The 17092-nt window shown below is 65.8% G+C and overlaps 7 protein-coding genes across 7 annotated transcripts in view; 2 read left to right on the top strand and 5 right to left on the bottom strand.

Moving 5' to 3' along the window:
* Nucleotides 1-399: 399 nt before the first annotated feature.
* EMIHUDRAFT_195127 (hypothetical protein) lies at nucleotides 400-1007 on the top strand (the record flags this gene model as incomplete). The annotated part of the gene is made up of 2 exons (XM_005775139.1): nucleotides 400-791; nucleotides 866-1007. The coding sequence occupies 2 exons, from the start codon at nucleotides 400-402 to the stop codon at nucleotides 1005-1007; spliced, it is 534 nt and encodes a 177-aa protein (XP_005775196.1).
* A 167-nt stretch (nucleotides 1008-1174) lies between these two features.
* On the bottom strand, nucleotides 1175-2422 carry EMIHUDRAFT_195126 (hypothetical protein; the record flags this gene model as incomplete). The annotated part of the gene is made up of 2 exons (XM_005775138.1): nucleotides 1175-1423; nucleotides 1526-2422. The coding sequence occupies 2 exons, from the start codon at nucleotides 2420-2422 to the stop codon at nucleotides 1175-1177; spliced, it is 1146 nt and encodes a 381-aa protein (XP_005775195.1).
* A 1823-nt stretch (nucleotides 2423-4245) lies between these two features.
* Nucleotides 4246-4850, top strand: EMIHUDRAFT_432032 (hypothetical protein). The gene has a single exon (XM_005775137.1). The coding sequence runs from the start codon at nucleotides 4290-4292 to the stop codon at nucleotides 4584-4586; it is 297 nt and encodes a 98-aa protein (XP_005775194.1). The 5' UTR covers nucleotides 4246-4289; the 3' UTR covers nucleotides 4587-4850.
* On the bottom strand, nucleotides 4838-6686 carry EMIHUDRAFT_432030 (hypothetical protein). Its single transcript, XM_005775136.1, has 5 exons — nucleotides 6240-6686; nucleotides 6049-6110; nucleotides 5904-5975; nucleotides 5457-5534; nucleotides 4838-5228 (listed from the first exon to the last, which is right to left on the bottom strand). The coding sequence occupies exons 1-5, from the start codon at nucleotides 6636-6638 to the stop codon at nucleotides 5162-5164; spliced, it is 678 nt and encodes a 225-aa protein (XP_005775193.1). The 5' UTR covers nucleotides 6639-6686; the 3' UTR covers nucleotides 4838-5161.
* Nucleotides 6687-7653: 967 nt separating this feature from the next.
* Nucleotides 7654-9230, bottom strand: EMIHUDRAFT_195122 (hypothetical protein; the record flags this gene model as incomplete). Its single annotated transcript, XM_005775135.1, has 7 exons — nucleotides 7654-7742; nucleotides 7818-7957; nucleotides 8038-8172; nucleotides 8235-8327; nucleotides 8393-8518; nucleotides 8589-8750; nucleotides 8905-9230. The coding sequence occupies 7 exons, from the start codon at nucleotides 9228-9230 to the stop codon at nucleotides 7654-7656; spliced, it is 1071 nt and encodes a 356-aa protein (XP_005775192.1).
* Nucleotides 9231-9906: 676 nt separating this feature from the next.
* On the bottom strand, nucleotides 9907-13916 carry EMIHUDRAFT_195121 (DnaK, heat shock protein 70; the record flags this gene model as incomplete). Its single annotated transcript, XM_005775134.1, has 9 exons — nucleotides 9907-10044; nucleotides 10100-10149; nucleotides 10252-10444; nucleotides 10662-10727; nucleotides 11687-11782; nucleotides 11852-11926; nucleotides 12008-12211; nucleotides 13062-13199; nucleotides 13563-13916. 9 exons carry the CDS (start codon nucleotides 13914-13916, stop codon nucleotides 9907-9909), a joined length of 1314 nt encoding a protein of 437 aa, XP_005775191.1.
* Nucleotides 13917-16791: 2875 nt separating this feature from the next.
* The window catches only part of EMIHUDRAFT_95402 (hypothetical protein), a gene marked incomplete at both ends in the record, with an annotated part of 5465 nt that continues 5164 nt past the window's right edge, over nucleotides 16792-17092 (bottom strand). The window contains one exon of the mRNA XM_005775133.1: nucleotides 16792-16919. Coding sequence (XP_005775190.1) covers nucleotides 16792-16919 — 128 coding nt within the window. The remainder of the gene's footprint in view (nucleotides 16920-17092) is intronic.

The following is a 17092-nucleotide window of genomic DNA, read 5'->3' as shown; positions in this document are numbered from 1 at the left end:
TGAGCGCGCCCCCAAATACTACCCTGGTGCGAGGGAGGCGCGAACTGACGCGCGCTTACTCCAGCAGCAGCAATCGCAGTATTTATGCGTCGCGCGCTTACTTCTGGCGACTGGGTTCGACGGTCTCATGCGTCTGTCGCGGAAGCCTCGTCACGTTCAAACTCTCGCGCCACGTCGACGGCGCCTTCTCGCCCTGCATCCCCACCAATAGATCGACCAGAGCAGCGGCGAGGGGAGCTCGCTCGTCTGCTGAGCTTGCTCCCCCCTCATGCGTTTGTGACATCTGAGGTTTGGGAAGAGGAGGAGATCGCGGCAGCTCAAGAGAGGGACGATCAGGACGAGGCGTTTGTGGAGGAACGGGATGGCTCAGCTGGCTATGAGCTTGCTCTCCTTAGCTCGATGGCTATGAGCGGCGCCGCAGTGTACGACGGGGGGCCGTACGAGCCTTATGAGCCGTACGAGCCTTATGAGCCGTACAAGCCGGACGAAGAGCAAGTGGCGAGCAATGATGTGATGGCAGGAGATGAGCCGCCGTGGCTGAGCGACGCTAGGAGGCAGCTACTCCGACTAGCGCCGGCATCTACTTCGACTAGCGCCGGCATCAAGCGGAGGCGAACCAACTCCGCCTCGCTCTTGCAGGCGGAAGAGGATGTGCGCGGCTCTGCTGTCAGCGCCCTCGCGGGCGGGGTGGTCACAATGAGGGACGACGCACTACTGGAATCGTGCCCGCTCAAGCCACAGCGGCGTCTGACCATGATCGTTGCTCGCCTGCTGTTGCTCGTGCTCGTAATGTTGGTCTTTCCCGTGTCCCTCCTGAATGTGATCTCCGCCGGCGCTGCCGCCGAGCCGCCCCGTGGCCGTCAAGGCGGCTGGCGACGAGGGTTGCGAGTGCTTACGCCGCTGAGCCGCCTGAGGCTGCCGTAGATGGCGAGAGGTGGGCATGCTGGCGAATGGAGGAAAAGACAGCCATGTTCTCTGCCGTGTGTTCTCCTCTTTTTGTCTTGTAACCGGTACGCACACAGGAAAACAAGAAAAAATGCTGGTGCTCACAGAGCTCACAGAGCTCACAGCGCGCGGCGCTACACAGGCACAGTATCTCTCTCGGAGCATGCGTGACCCCGAGTTGATTGATATAAAGCCCGCCAAGTGGAGACCACGCTGGAGGAGCGCAACCTCACGATTTTGTCTCGTCGGATCGTGTCTCTTTGGCTCTGAAAAGGGGCGATCGTGGGGAAGTTGGCTCCTCGTTACCGTCTGTGGGTGCGGGCGGCTCGTCGTAGTCGTCCCGGGGCGGGGAGAGGATGGCCCATGCGATTGGTACGATGAGCAGAAGGGAGAGCAGCAGCAAAGACCACCCAATCTGCGCGCCCATCTCCACCGCGAGCGCCAGCCGCCGATGCACGGTCGCGACCCGCGCGACGGCCTGCGTCGGCACCGCGTGGCGCACTGGCAGCGGTGCCGGCTGGGAGGGTAGGGAACGGCGAGGAGAGGCCGCGCTTGCACGTCGACTCCTTCTTTCGTTGACCGATCCGTTCGTGCGGCCGAGGCTGCTGATGCGCGCCCGTAGGCCGGCGGCGCCGCTGGACAAGGACAGCCTCCGGCTCGCCTGGCCGCCAGCTGCCGGATTATAGGGGCACAAGCTGCGGTGCCTGGTGGGAAGGCCACCATTAGCTGGTGCGTGGCATGAAGGTAGGCGCACGCCCAGCTCACGCAGCAGGGCTGTCGCGATGCCAGTCGGGTTAGCTTTGTAGCCAAAGCGCCGCTGAAACTTATCCCACGCGTCGTTTCCCACGGGGCCTGCTCTCTTCCTGCCAACCGCCGCCGCCTGATTGCGTGACCCAAGGTAGGGTATCGTGATTCCCCTTCGATATGCTTGATGGAATTCTGCAGAAGCGAGCTCGTGCCGGGTCGGACGGGCAAAGACCGGATCCGAGGTGGCCACGATGAGGCTGCCGAGGGAGAGTGCGGCCAGAGCCTCGTTTCCCATCAGCGTGGGGTTCGAGTGCGGGTATATAAGGACAAACGGAATCTGATGCTCAACGAACGCGCGGCTCTTTCGCAGCTCATACGCAAAAGCCATCATCCGCCGCACGTGGGAGCTTGGGTCGCCCTCAGCCAGTGAGAGGACGTGTGAGGCAAAGGGCAGCGCCGCCAGCACGTGCACCTGCGCGCTGGCGGGATCGAGCGTTCGCAGCGGGTGCGTAGACAGCGCGGGCAGCAAATTCAGCTCAACTGTGGTGCCCACGTGCAGTGCGTCATCTGCCGACTGGCCGCGTTCACGGAGGCCCTCGGCCACATTCGCAAAGTCAAAGCCGCCGTGCTCTTGGAGGTAAAAGGCGGGCCCGGTTGGGTGGTGGGCATTGCCAGTCACCTCGCCGCTGCTGGGAAACTGTGCTCCAGCGGCATCGTGCGGGTTGAGCATGGCGCGAGAGTCATACACGCAAAGACTTGTCGGGCGGATGGATCGCGTACCGACTCGCATTCGACTCGCCTAAGTTCTGGGCAAGTGGCTTCTGGCGCGGCTCTCTCTCTCTCTGGAAGACGCACATGTAGCACACAGATGACGCGGTGGTGAGAGAGGCGGCGTGTGCCGTCCTCGCATCCCTCGCGGGTCTTGGAGCACTTGGAGTGCAGTCATTAACCGCACATCCAGGGCCGGGGAGCTCAGAAGCGCACCCAGCGGGCCGGATGATTGGCATCGGGTTACGGGCTAGAGAGCCCTCCCTAGCCCCGGGGGTGCGCGTTCGCAGGGCAAGGGCCTTAAAGTAAACACAGTTCTCCGAGGGTTGGACCCGCGTACCGGGTTTCCACTTAATTAACTGCAGGACGCCCCCTCTACTCGGAGCTAGTGGACATTACACTGGACACCACGCCCAAACACAGACACTTGCTTAGTCCTCGGTCCCGGGGCTCCACCTTCGGTCCTCCCGGGGCTCCGGTTCTCCCCGATTCGCTCTCTTGCTCGCTTGCCGAGCGTCATACGTGATACGACGGCCGGTGTGGTCGTTATGCGACGACCGGTGTGGTCGTTTCCCTCGTTGTTGGTGTCGCTTCCTCCGCTGCCGCCTTTCGTCTTCGCCAGCCTCTCCCAGCTCCACCGGTTCTGAGAGTGTCGACGGCCCGGCCGGGGTCACCCCGGGCGAGAACGGTGGCATTGGGTCGCGCCCAGTTCCACCCCCGGGGGGTCGAGCCCGCTCTCCCTGGTTGACGAGTCGCGCCCGCACCCGCGGCCTCTCTATCGTCCTCGGCTCGCCCCCCCCCTCCGCCGGCTCCTCTCCAGGCTCAGGGAGGCGTGGCCCTCCCTGTCGAAGGTCGCGGTGGTCCGGTTGCCACTGCGACTGGCCTTCCCCCGGTGAGCCCGTACGTCCCGACTCCGCTCTCAGAGGCCGCGTCAGCTCATCTCTCGCCTCCTCCGACAACTGACCCCAAGCCCCCCCCGGGGCCCTCCGGCCACGGCCCTCCGGCTCGCCGGTGGGCCCACTATCGTACCGCGGTCTGTTTTCTTTCTTTCGGTCTTCTGATAAATGCAGTATGGAAGATACAAAGAGACGGAGGAGCAACGAGCGCCCTGGCGTGAGCCGAAGACACTCCCTCCGTAGACACTGATCACACACGGGTGGGACAGGGTGGGTCACAACAACGAGGCACGAGAGCGTGCACGACAGAGCGACAACGCAGCGCACTGCCGTCCAGTCGGCGAAGGGACGGCTGCTGCGCAAAGTGATCAGTTCTAATGAATGTACCGGGGCCCAACGGATAGATGAATCCGGGGCACCAAGGGTGTGATCGCCTCAGAGTACCCCAAATCGCCCCACTGCAGATAGAGCTCGGGCACCGGGATTTGGCGGGAGTGCAGAGCCTGGATGCACACCGTACGGAACGCATCCTCATCCACGTGCACCGTGCTGAAAACGCCGAGGTCGGACAAGGCGCCGAGGATGCGGCGCCAAGCCGCGGCCAATACGGCCAGCCGCAAGACGCTGAGCCTGTCAAAGTGGGTGGCCACAGCGGGCTCGGGCTCACTGAAGGGGAGCAGCGCACTGATGGCGACCCACTGCGGAATCTGGACCCACGACGGTTGCATCCCCGGAGGAGGAGGGGGCAGCTGGAGGAAGGCCGGATTGCCCACCACAGAAGCGCAGGGTAGAGCCCACACTTCTCATCGGCTACCTCTAAGAGAAGAAGAAAATGGCGAAGCGTTACTTCAAAGCTCACAAGGTGCAAGGCAGGACGGCGTGTGACCTTGCACAAGTGTGTAGAACCTGTGAGACGCGCTCAAACGTGGTCATATGGTCGACAGAATCGTTGACCGGCTGGCGGACGTGATGATGGGCGTGGAGTCGAGCCCGGCAGCCCCAGCGGAGCGGAGCGCGTTGAGGGCATCAGCGATGGAGCTGGACGACCTGGAGTCGGGCCTGCGGTCGGCTTCATCCGGAGAATCTCTGGGAGAGTCCGAGCCCGCAGAGGACTCGACAGAGTCCGAGCTGTCCGAGCGCGCGGAGAGCTCTCCAGGCCCCTCGCGGAGTTCGCGCCTCCGTCGTCTCAGCAGCAAGATCCGCTCCCTCTCGTCGCCGCGGCTGTGGTGAGCCGCGCCCTTATTCTGTCTGAGTGAAGCCCCTGGCTGCCACACCTGCTGGGCCGCGCTCGCCTATCTGCGTAGCAGTGCAGTGTGTGTCCCATCGAGGGTCCACGTGTGTCTGCCCCGCTATTATCCACTCTCTCCCTCTCCCCATCCGTTTTTTCGCATGCGTGTGTCTCTCTCCTACGGGTTTCGAGTCTTCAGAATCGGTGTGCCAAGTACCAGAGTCGCAAACTACAGACGCGCGCTGACCGGGGCTCGAGTAAATAAATGGCACCGAATCCGAAAGCTCGCTGCCCGCGCACCGACTCGTACTGTCGTACATATAGTGTGAACGTACGTACGTGCGTTTACACACACCGCAGCACCGCGCACGCGCGCGGCACGGCCCGCCCGTGCATCCCCCTCCGATACGACGCTCACTCTGAGGGTGGCTCCGCCGCTCCAGTAGCGCAAGTCACATTGACCAATGCTGCGCGAAACCCGCCGTCCGGGCAGCAGGCGCCCAAACAAGGCTGCGCGGTCGTTTCGGCGTCAATACCTTTCGGCGTCAATACCTTTCGGCGTCAATACCTTTCGGCGTCAATACCGCAGCGCGCGCGTCCCCGGCTGCTCGCGCGCAAAGACGCGGGTGACGCGCGTGCCCGCCTGGTGGGTGGAGGGCCGAGGGGTGGCAAAGAGCGCTGGGCCGGGGGGGGGGGGGGGGGGATGTGTAGGACTCGAGAGGCTGCTGCAAGGTGCCAGGGCTGTGGTGTGCTGCAAGGTGCCCCGGTCGCAGCGCGGCGAGGAAGTGTCTGCGAAGTGTCTGCGATGTGTCTTCTGAAGTGTCCGTGAGGTGTCTGCGAGGTGTCTGCGAGGTGCCCGGGGGGTGGTGGACACCAGCTCGGCCCCCTCCCAACGGGCGCAGTAGCGAAGCGAGCGTCCGAACGGGTCTGTGCCGTACTCGCGCTCGCGCCTGAGATATGGGGAGATATGGGGGAGATATGGGGAGATATGGGGTCTGTGCCGTACTCGCGCTCGCGCCTGAGATATGGGGAGATATGGGGGAGATATGGGGAGATATGGGGTCTGTGCCGTACTCGCGCTCGCGCCTGCAGATCGGGGTCTCGGGGGAGTCATCCGGAGGGGGCGCAGCGCCTCCGAGGTGCGCAGCTCAGGGACCGCAGGCCCGCCGAGGCGGGTCGCGCAGAGCGTCGAGGCGGTGTTGGCGGTATGGGCGGTGTGGGCGGTGTTGGCGCGTGGGCGTTGGACAACCTCTCTGCTGCCTCTCTGCTGCCTCTCTGCTGCCTCTCTGCTGCCTCTCTGCTGCCTCTCTGTGGCACACCCGTCTAGCTCGAGCTCGATGGACTGGACGAAGGGGAAGTTCATCTCGATGAGCAGGTGGAGGTTGCTTTGCCTGTGCGGCGGTCCAGAGCCCGGCTCAGAGAGAGCTCCTCTCCTCGAGGCAGCCTGCGCAGCTGGAGGCAAGCCGCGAGATGACGTTTCGCATCTTGCCGACGCCAAACTCTTGCGCCTTGGCCTCCTGCCGCACCTGCACACGCGGCAGGCGCCGCCGTCCGTCACAGGAGCTCGGGGCGCCCGCAGTGCAAACGAAGGGAACGCCCCAGACAGGCCGGCGCCAGGCAGAGAAACGGCGGCGGGCTTATCTAGAGGACCCAACCAGGAAGTGGGCGCCCATCGAGACCATGTACGCGTGCATGTCGCCGCGGATCGACACATTGACCCAGGACCCCGTGAGGTCGACCGGCCTTGGCAGAGCCGTCGGCGGCGGCAGCGAGGGCGAGCGGCCCAGCAGCGGCGTTGCCGCGACGGTCTTCACGACGCGAGCACGCTTCCAGTTGTTGCCACCGCCGCTCTCGCTGCTGGCCTTGCGCGGAGCACGCGCGGGAAGCAGCGAAGAGATGAGCAGGAGGAGCGGCACGAGAGCGGCGCCAGCGACCGCCAACCCCTCCGGCTTCTCCCTGAGGTCAGGATGGACTTCGGGAAGCCAGAGGAGGGCGTGAGCGAGGCAGTCGCGCGCAGCGGAGAGGACGGACGCGATGAGGGAGGCGGTGTCCATCGTCAAGCGCCTGCCACGCCAGTCTTCTCTCTCTCGAGGTTCTTCAGGTGGATATCCTTTGGACAGCCAGCTTTGGACAGCCGGGGCCCTTGACCGCCGGAGGGTGGCAGAGGAAAGGAGAAACGCGTCTGGCATTTTCAGGAAGCCGCTGTGTGCCACACACCTCTCCTTAAAATCCCTGTGTGGTGGCGGCGTGCCGTCCTCCCATCCCTCCCTTGGGCTTTGGGTTCTTTCTTCTTTCTTTCTTTTCGCTGTGTGCTGCACGCCCTGCGAGCGGGGCGGGGTGCGCACTGTCCCTCTGTGTTCGTGTGCGTCGCCCATCTCTCCCTGGAGAAGGGTGCGCTATTTATTATTTACAGGAATGGCCGCTGTGCTGTCCGAGCACATCCGCTCCTCGGTCGCCGCGTGTGTCGAGCGCCGCGATGCCGCCGAGCTCGAGGCGTGCGAGGCAGCCTTCAACTCTGACGTGCAGCGCCTCGGCGACGCGCTTCGCGCCGCTGACGAACGGCGGAGCCTTCCCGAGGGCGAGGGCGCGTCGGCGCTGAGCGCCAGCAACGCGGCGCTCGCAGCGCAGCTGCAGGCGCAGGAGAGTCTACTGGTGGCGCATCGCGAGCGGCTGGAGCGCTGGCGCGCAGAGTGCGCTGACTGCAGCGCTGCGGCACTTCGATCAGTGCCGGGGACGGGGACACTTCATTCAAAGCCAGGGACAGAGGCGGCCGCGGCGGCGGCAGCAGCCGCGGCGCGCGCCGACAGTAGCCACGACGGCATGGAGGAGGAGGACGAGGTGTGGGAGTAGACGTGTGTGGCAGCGATGCATAATACGTACCGTCGTCGGACCATTCGCGCCCTCGGTCTCTTTTTCCTGCCGCCAGCGCCGCGCCACCGACAGCGACACAAACTTACATTACGGCACACACACACACACACACACACAGAGGGAGAGAGAGAGGAGAGAGAGAGAGAGAAGGACACACACACACGACACACAAACACACACACCGAACACACGTATGGCCTATCCCTCGCCCATGGCCATGCCCTCGCCCTGCCACTGGTCCTCAAACTCGCACACGTTGATCACGTCCTTGCGGTAGCACACCCGCCCTCGAGAGACGTTCGAAGCGGCAGAGTCAGCGCGGGGAGGGGATGCTGCGGCACTAGGGCCCGAGGCTGCCGCACGAGGCTCCATCATATTCCACTCGCCCGCCGCCTGCCGAGAGAGCGACCGCAGCTGGTCGAAGAGCTCTGCGCCAGCCTTTGCCCTCCAGCCGGCCCACCAGCGGACGGGCCAGATGTCGTGCAGCACAAAGATGTCGTGCCTGCTCTCGGTCAGTCTCACTTAACTCCGCGGATCGTGATCTGTCATACGCACATGGTGGGTGAAGAGCGACGTAACTACGATTCTGCTCCCTTCACGCGCCTCCAAGAGGGCACCGCGTCCGTCTTGTACGCGTTGTACGCCGCGGGCAGCTCGAACACGCGGCTCCAAAAGATGCGCCAGATGGACTGGTCACCCCCGTCGCCGACAATGTGCCTGGGAGGGATCGGGCCACCCTGAGTGACCCAGAGGAAGCCAAGGGCCCAGGGGCCCGCCACCTCTGCTCCGCCCTTTGGCGCATCAGCCGCAGCATACGGTTGCTCTCGGTGGCGCCCGGCTGCAGCACCATCACACCAGAGCTGAGCTCCCACCTGCTCACGGTTAGATGCGATGAAGAGGCGCTCTTCACACCTGTAATCCATTGGGACGAGCTCACTTGAGCCCGGCGCGCGATGTGCACTTCTCGCGGAGCTTGCGACGATACACAAAGCCAGGTGCGGGCGCGAAGGCCAAGTGGTCGATGTTCCGCAGCACGACACAGTCCACGTCGAGGACAATGACACTGTGGGTTCGGGTTCGGGCTGGTTGGTGCTGTCACGGCTGGTGGCCACTGCGATGCAAGGCCCACTTACCGGTCATAGCCCAACAGGCCCAGCGCCGCAAGCTTGCTGAAGCTACCAGAGTGCCAGGCGTTTGCCCAGCGGGGTAGCGCGGGCGAGCTCACGCCGCGAATTTTCACTCCGCGCGCCGCGAGCCTCGCCTCGAAGCGACGGTGCCGCTCTCCCGAGACCAGCCTTAGGGGGGTCAACAGAGGCTCGAGACAGTGAGACGCAGAGCTATACAGCCTCGACGTGGCCACGCGTTGGTAGGACACCGGGTGGCGGAGCTATCTGCACAGCACGAGTTCGTCGTGTGTAATCTTCGCCGTTTCCGCATCTAGTTACCAACAGTTGGATCGGCAGTGCCGTGTCCACAGCTCGCAGGCTGAGGACGAGGCGCATGATCAGAGTCATGTCTTTGAGGTAGGATGCGAGTGGCGCGCGCGTGAAGCTGTTGCGCGTCCTCTCCCGCTGGAAGCCGTACAGGATCGCAATCGTTGCATTGCCAGCGGCGCCGGCGGCACCAAAGACGGACCTCTTGCTTGCTGCTCGGCCGCAGGCTACGGTTGGGCGGCAGGCGGGAAGCGGGACCTTGGACGATGTATTGAGCCGCAACTCACTGCACAGGCACGAGGAGGGTTGGAACGGCGCGCAGCGCTCGAACGGATCGGGCATTTCTGCCACGTGGAATCGGACCGAACTCGCAACGGTCGGTGTCACCTCTCCGACGCGCTCGACTACTAGTCTGGACACCCGGACAAGAATTGTACAATTGTGATCTGTGATCTGTAAGGGTCCGCCCGCAGGCGCATTTTGTATACGAGGCGGTGCCCGGTGCCGAGCGTTTCAATTGTGGTTACCAACTGCACTCCAAGCAAGTGCTCCAAGTGCTCTTTGACAGGCAACCCGTGCCAGGCAAGAATCTTTGTTCATGGCTGTCGGCACAAGCCTCTCTGATCTCTGTCACCCTGTTTCCCACGGTATTCGTAAAAATCATTGTGCGATGTGCGGCCGTGTGCGGTTGGAAGAGACAAAAGAGTGAGTGTGTTGCAGGGGGAAGACTGCAGACGTATATCTGGTTCTGCAGTGCGCCCCCTTGACCCTTGTTAGCCGTGTTTCCCGAGGCGCTGAAACTACACACAGGCTGGTGAACGAAAAGGCTCTGAAGCGCTCCGTGCCGTTCGGAGAGTGTGTTTTTGGATTTTCATTAAACTCCAACTCCGCTCTCCCCGCCCCCGGGGCCAGCGGCACATCAACCGCGCACGACAGACTCTCAGACCCTGACCCACGTACATGGGCATACACGCGCGCACATTTTTGGAGGACCACAGAGAGTGGAGACCCAAACCGTCTAGCTCTTCGCCGCCGCCTTCTTGCGGCCGGTGGCCGGCGGTGGCACCTGGAAGAAGGGGTTGATGACGCGCAAGCCGAGGTCGCTGCCGCCCGCGAGGATGTCGGACTGTATGGCCGCGCCGAGGGCGACAGCCTCCTACACGCCCCGGACCAGTCTCGGCTCAGGCTCGGATACGTGCCATGCCGCCGACCGCGCCGCGCCCTCGCTCCTCGGGCTGGAGGGACGGCTTGACCTTGAGGCCTGCGGCGGGGAGAAGGAACTGGCTGAGGGGGGCTGACAGCAAGCGAATCAGACAGCAGACGCGAGGTGGTCGGAGGAGTGTGTCCCGCTCTGTACCCGCACCTGTCATGCGGCGGAGAAAACGGCCGATGCACGGCATGCGCGTCGCGCCGCCCACGAGCACGATCCGGTCGATGGGCGCCGAAGCGGGGGCCGCGCCTGCGCCTGCGCCTGCGCCTGCCTCGGCCCCTTCCTCGTCGCGGCGGCCGGCGCGCTGCCAGCGCCACGAGACGAGGCGCTGCCAGCGGCGGGTGCGCTGCGGCGCGAGCGAGGGGTCGCCTTGTCGGCAGCCCGTCGGCGGTAAGGCAGCGGGCAGCGGGTGCGCCAGATTCGCTCGCAGCGCGCGCGGGGAGAGAATGGCCGGGGCCGTTGCGAGGGTGCCGTGCCGCCGCAACATCTCGGCTGCATCTCGGCTGCGTCTCGGCTACAGCTCGGCCCTTGGCGAGGGTGCCCAAATCGGTCGAGAGGGTCACCCCGGCGGTCGACGCCACGTCGAGGATCGCGGGAACCAGCCGCAGCAGCAGCGGCCGGCAGATGGCCTAGAGCCGGCGTGTCGCGGACGCGTCGCGGAACCTGCCATCGCTTTGCCGCGGGCGGGCGGTAGCGCGTCGCCTCGAACTTGCGGCGCGAGAGAGTGACGTTGAGGCCGAGCGGGCCGTGCAGCCGAGGCACGCACACCTCGACCGACGTGGCGGCCGAGAGAGCAACCTTGGCCTCCTCCGCCGCGTCGAGCAGCCGCCGCCGCGCGAAGCCAGAGAGGCGGCCACGCCGCACCGCGCCGCCGTGCTCCGCGAGGAACTGCGCCGCCTGCGCCTCGGCGCAAGCTCGGATCAGGCTCGGCGTAAGCTCGACAACATCTCGACAGCATGTCGGCTGCATCTCGACAGCATCTCGGCTGCATCTCGGCTGCATCTCGGCTGCATCTCGGTTGCATCTCGGCTGCATCTCGCGTGCATCTCGGCTGCATCTCGGCTGCATCGCCCGCCAGCCAGTCGGCGACCGCCTCGTCCCAGTCGTTGCCGCCGAGCCGCGGGTCGCCGGCCGTCGCAACCACGCGAACCAAGTCGACGATCCCGCCGCCGCCGTCCCCGCCGATGTCGACGATCGAGACGTCGAACGTGCCTCCTCCCAAGTGGAAGCCCTCCAAGGAGGGAGTACAAGGGGGGGGGGGGGGGGGGCAGGCGGTGGCCGACGGGATCATGCAGCGTGTGTGGCTCAATGTTTGTCCCCCAAGCGAACCGTGCGATCCCCGGTGGCATTCTACGTTCAGACGCCATGAGCCGCTCCCGCGGCGGTGCAGACGCGCCCGACGGGCCCCGCCGCTGGCTGCTGCGCGCGTCGAGGGCGTAGGTGAGCGCCGCCGCCTGGCGAGGGCGGGAGGTGCGGGGTGAGAGGTGCGTGGCTGTCGTGTCGTTTCGCTCCAAGGCGTGCTGTCCAAGGCGGGTGTTCGGCAACGCGCATCTCTCCCCATCTCTCCCCATCTCTCCCCAAGGCGCACCTCGGGCTCGCGCAGCAGCGAGACCTCTGGCAGGCCGGCGAGCTGGCAGGCGGTGAGGGTGGCGGCGCGCTCGGCGGCGCCAAAGTAGGCGGGCACCTACTTGATTCGTTCTAAGTAGTTCTACTTCAATTCATGATTCAAAGTCTAAGCAAAGTAGGCGGGCACCGTCACGACGGCGTGCGAGGGCGGCCTGCCGAGGAAGCCCTCCGCCGCCGCCGCCATCTCCCGCACGAGCTCCGCCTACCGATTGTCAGGAATCCATGGCTCACAAGTAATCCACTCCGCCGCCACCTTTCGCGCGAGCTCCGCCGAGATGTCGACCGGCGACAGGGCGCGGCGCAGCGCGGGGCAGGGCAGCAGGATCTCGCCCGAGCCAGCCCGCCGGTACGGCACCTCGAGGGCGGCGAGGGCGCGCAGCTCCTCCGCCGACGCGGTGCGCCCGATGAGCCGCTTGGTCGACGCGAAAGAGGAGGCGGTGTTGTGCGTGACGGCGCGCCGAGCCGCCTCCCCCACCAGCACGCGCACCTGAGACATGTCTCGGACATGTCTAGGACGTGTCCTGGAAGCGCCGAGCCGCCTACCCCACCGGCACGCGCACCGACGCGTCGGGCGCGACGACTGGCCGCCGCGCGGCCGCGGAGGAGCCGGAGGCGGCGGGGGCGGCGGAGGCGCGGGAGGAGCGCCCCGCCAGAGCCGCGGCGGCCCGCTGCGCAGACGCACTGTCCCCGAGCGGCACAAACGACACCTGCGAAGGGAAGACGCCACCGCCGCCGCCGCCGCCGCCGCCGCCGCCGCCGCCGCCGCTGGCAGCATCGCCGACCGGAATCAGGCGCGGCGTGCCACCGACGAGCACGGCGACGGCGCAGTTTGTGGTGCCGAGGTCGAGCCCAATGCAGCTTCCCGCCTGACAGAAGAGCAGCCGAGGTGCAGCCGAGGTGCAGCCGAGGTGCAGCCGAGGTGCAGCCGAGGTGCAGCCGAGGTGCAGCCGAGGTGCAGCCGAGGTGCAGCCGAGGTATACTAAAAGACCCGTCCCGAGCGGCGGCGCGCCCCTAGCTGCGGCAGCGTGAGAGGTGGGCATCTCGCCACATCTCTGCGAGTCTCTGCACATCTCTGCGAGTCTCTGCGAGTCTCGCGCCTCTGCCGCGCCGCCACCCGAGCTGGCTGGCGGAGCGTAGATGGCAGCCGAGGGAGGAGCGGTCGGCTCCGGCGCTGTGGCGCGGCCCTCCCTCGCCGCCGCCGCCGCCTCCGCCGCCGCCGCTGCAGCCGCCGCGTCACGCTCCGTCGTCGCCTCGCGCTCTGCCGCCTGCCTCCTCAGAGCCTGCCCACGGGGGGAGGGGACGTGAGGCGAGGGCGAGGGAGACGTCTCCCCGCGCACGCTCTGGAGGGGCGAGGGCAAGGCAGCCCCTCGCATCTCCGCGTCCTGTGAGGCATGCAGGAGGCCCGCGGCGTGCAGAGTGCAAGGCCCATTGCGCGGCCGCGCCTCGGTGTGCTGCTGCCACTCGAAGATGAAGTCCTGCACCGAGGGGTCCGGGGAGGGTCAGGAAAAGGCTTCCGCTCTCGCCCTCCACACTCCACAAGAGAGAGAGAGAGTCCTCGTCCTCCGCCTCCTCCTCCGCAGCTCTGGACGCCTCCTCCTCCGCCACCTCTGCCGCCGCCGCCGCCGCCGCCGCCTTCGCCTCGCTGGGCTTTGACGCGCCGCGGCCGGCCAGCGGCCAGCTCGCGAGGTGTCCTGGGATCCAGCCCGCAGACAGCCTCTGCCGCCCTTCCCGCCTCGTCTCCTTGCGGAGCGCCTGGTGAGGCGCACGGGGCTCGGCGTGAAAGTGTGTGGTGGGGAGTCGGCCGCTGCTAGGCGTGTGCTGTGTGTCGCCGCTGCTACTGCGTGTGCCTCCTCCCGGTCCGAAATCATCCTGCGCCACGTCGAGAGCATCGCCTCTTGCCGCTCGACCGTCGGCACGCCATCGTCGGTGGTGTCGGAGAGCGCCGCGTATTCCTGCCACTCCTCAAGCAGCGAGTCGACTGCGTCGAGCGGCGCAGCCTCCGCCGCCGCCGCATCCGCCGCCGACACAATCGAGAGGCCCTCACCATCGGAGAGGCCCTCGCCGTCGCCGTACTCATCGAACGCGGCGGCGGAAGGACGAGCGCGCGGCACGGCGCGGGAGGCGAGGAGCGGCGGGTGAAGGGCAGCGGCACCGGCTGCGAGGAGAGCGGTGAGCAGCGACTTTGGCGGCATTTTTAGATCGAAGTGTGCTTTTTCTTTTCTTTAAAATTCTTTTCTTTCTCTGCAAGTGGCAAACGGCTTCTTACGCTCGGCCCCAGTGGGGGGTGCCCGCGCCGCCTAGCTCTGCGGACGGGCCCCCACCCTTCGTGTAATCATGTAGTCCCCACAATCGCTGACGTGGGATCGCTTGTCATCATGTGAGAGAGTGCGTTGTGTGTTCTTGTTTCGTATCCGCTTTCTCTTCCTGTGTTAGTGCCAGTGCGCGCCAGTCCCGTGCCCAGTGTTGCGCGAGGGAGTTGCTCGTGCAATTCTCTTTCTCCTCTGACTCGCCCAGTGTGGAGACGCCGTGTACCGTGGGGCCTTGTTGTCAAAACGCACGGCAGTACCCGTGTGGACCGGAGGTAACAGCAGCAGCAGCAACACGCTGCCCTCTCAACCGGCTGATGATGCAGTCCGAGGCAACCCTTCTTCGTGCGTCGGTGGCGGCGGGAGGGCAGCACAGCGTCTTCATCGACGGCGAGGGCCGGCTCTTCTCGTCTGGCAACGAGGCGACCGAGATCAGCAGCGACGAGGAGGAGGAGCTCGACCCGGCTGCTGGGCTGCTCGGGCACGGCGAGGGCGTGACGCGGCTCACGTCGCCGACAGCACTCCCATCGCTGCTCGGAGGCGAGCACGCGGAAAGCGTGTCGGCGGGGATCCACCACAGCCTTGCCATCGCCGCCGACGGCAGCGTTTGGAGCTGGGGCTGTGGAATCCGCTCGGGCCACGGCGACAAGGAGGACGTGCTGCAACCCAAGAAGATCGAGGCCTTTGCTGGGCAGCGCGTCGTCGCTGTGTCGGCTGGAGGCAACCACAGCCTCGCCATCACCGCGGACGGCCCTGTGTGGAGCTGGGGCCATGGAACCTTTGGCAAGCTGGGCCACGGCGACGAGCAGCACCAGCTGCTGCCCAAGAAGACCGAGGGCCTGGCGGGGCAGCGCGTCGTCGACGTGTCGGCGGGCCTCTGCCACAGCCTCGCTCTCACCGCCGAAGGCGACGTGTGGAGCTGGGGCGTTGGATGGAATGGCGTGCTCGGCCATGGTGATGAGCAGCGCCACCCGCTGCCGAAGAAGATGGAGGCCTTTGCTGGGCAGCGCGTCGTCGCTGTGTCGACGCGCAACCACACCAGCCTCGCCGTCACCGCCGACGGCGCCGTCTGGTCGTGGGGCAACAAACACCCGCCGGAGAAGGTCGAGGGCCTGGCTGGCCAGCACGTCGTCGCTGCGTCGGCTGGCAATCATCACAGCCTTGCCGTCACCGCGGACGGCGCCGTCTGGAGCTGGGGCGACGGCATGTGCTCTGGCCACGGTGACCAGAAGGACCTGCAACGCCCGCAAAAGATCGAGGCCTTTGCGGGCCAGCGCGTCGTCGCCGTGTCGGCCGGATTCGAGCACAGCCTCGCCGCTACCGCGGACGGCGCCGTCTGGAGTTGGGGCCCTGGACGCGACGGCTGCCTGGGCCACGGAGACGGACAGTCCGAAGAGCTGCTTCCCAAGAAGATCGAGATGTGGATGCAGCGCCCAACCCCCAAGAAACAGAAGCGAGCGGCGTCTCCTCAGACGGTACCGTCCGGAGCCTCGTGAGGACGAGATCTCGAGGACAGGAGCCACTCGAGTCAGGAGCGTGTGCCTCGGGCATGGCCCTCGGGGCGACTGTGCTACTGTATTTCTGTGGAGCAGGACTTGGACGAGCATGGACCGGCAAGAGTCGGGGACACGCGTATCTAGGCAATATCATGTCCGACTCTTGGGGACTGCGGGGGGTCGCGTCGGCTGGTGTCTCTGTCTCACTGTCTGTGCATGGCCATGGGCGGTTTCCCCGGGGCCGTGGTGCGTGCAGGGGCCAGGGGCCAGGGCCCATCGGGCCTCCCCCCGCCGCCCCGGGGGGCGCTGCAGTGTGACGTTTTGACGGTTGACGCTTACGGCTTGTCGGCACAGAGGGCGTGGAGGCTGAGTTGAGGAAATCGGGGGACGCGTCCCCTTCGCCACAGACGGCTCCGCGCCTCGCCGCTATGACGGCTACACGACCGCGGCTCGTGTGCGTGTAGCCGTCTTAGCGGAGAGTCAATCCGACCATCCGCTCGTCGGCGACGGCGTCCCCCGACTGCGCCGCGCTCGGTGAACCTCGACTCACACATGACAGCGCCTTCGGTGGCATGCAGCTCTTTGCTCCTGAAGCCTGGAAAGCAGCTCCTCTGCTGCTCACACGCTCTGCACAGATGGCACAGCCCACTGTGCGGCTGCCACAGCTGTCACAGCGATGGGCTCGCCCTCACTGTCCCTCAGTCACTTGTGCTGCGGCTTGTGTGAGCGACACTGTCAGCGACTGCCGGCACAGTCACTGTGAGACCATGGGTGTGAGGTTAAACCACGCTACCAGCGCTTGGTCACATCGTCCCCCCGAGGTCAGACCCTTCTACTCTGTTGATGACAAGACTTGTCTACTGTGGCTGGAGCCGAGCAGGACGCAGGAGGGCCCGGCGCACAACCCCTGTGCAACTCAGGGGCAGGGCTCCTCCGCACCCCGCCGCCCGCGTAGAGTAAAGCGCGTAGTCCGTAGAGGGTAGAGCCGTATGGGGGACACACCACGGCGCGTAATAAAGCCGTACACGCGAGAGGTTGCTCGCTATCTCTTTTTTGCGTGTGAAACGTCTCTTTTTTGTGAAACGCCCGTGTTTCAACGGTAACGACCACTGAACAAGAGACACCGTCGCGATTCACGAAACGACAAACGTCGGCTGCGCTGGCAGCAGTAGAAGCAAGAAAGTGAAACTGGGGATGCGGATCGTCGGTCGAAACGCTGTGCACCCAACTCAGCGGTACACGGCACGCGCCGCCAAAGAGCGGCCTCACGCGTCCTGTCCCCCCGTCGCCTTCTTCTTCGCCGCCTCGGAGACCTCCGTGGCTACGGCGGCGGAGGTGGCGAGCACGGCGCGCAGCTGGCGGAAGCCGTCGGGCAGCTCGAACGTGGGCTCGCCTGTGCAGGGGGGCATGCATGAGGAGGCGGCCGGGCACGGGCTGCTCACGACGCGGCCCCGGCCCGCCGCGGGCGATCGTCGGCGTCGAGTAGTTTTGCGCGAGCGCAGCGTACTGTGCGATGGCGCGCACGTCGCGCCGGATCGTGCGGCAGACCTGAGGCCAACGGCAAAC

The sequence above is a fragment of the Emiliania huxleyi genome (genome assembly GCF_000372725.1).
Source record: "Emiliania huxleyi CCMP1516 unplaced genomic scaffold EMIHUscaffold_3, whole genome shotgun sequence".
Lineage (NCBI taxonomy): Eukaryota > Haptophyta > Isochrysidales > Noelaerhabdaceae > Emiliania > Emiliania huxleyi.
Note: the sequence above shows the minus strand (reverse complement) of the source record. Positions and strands in the feature narration are given on the sequence as shown.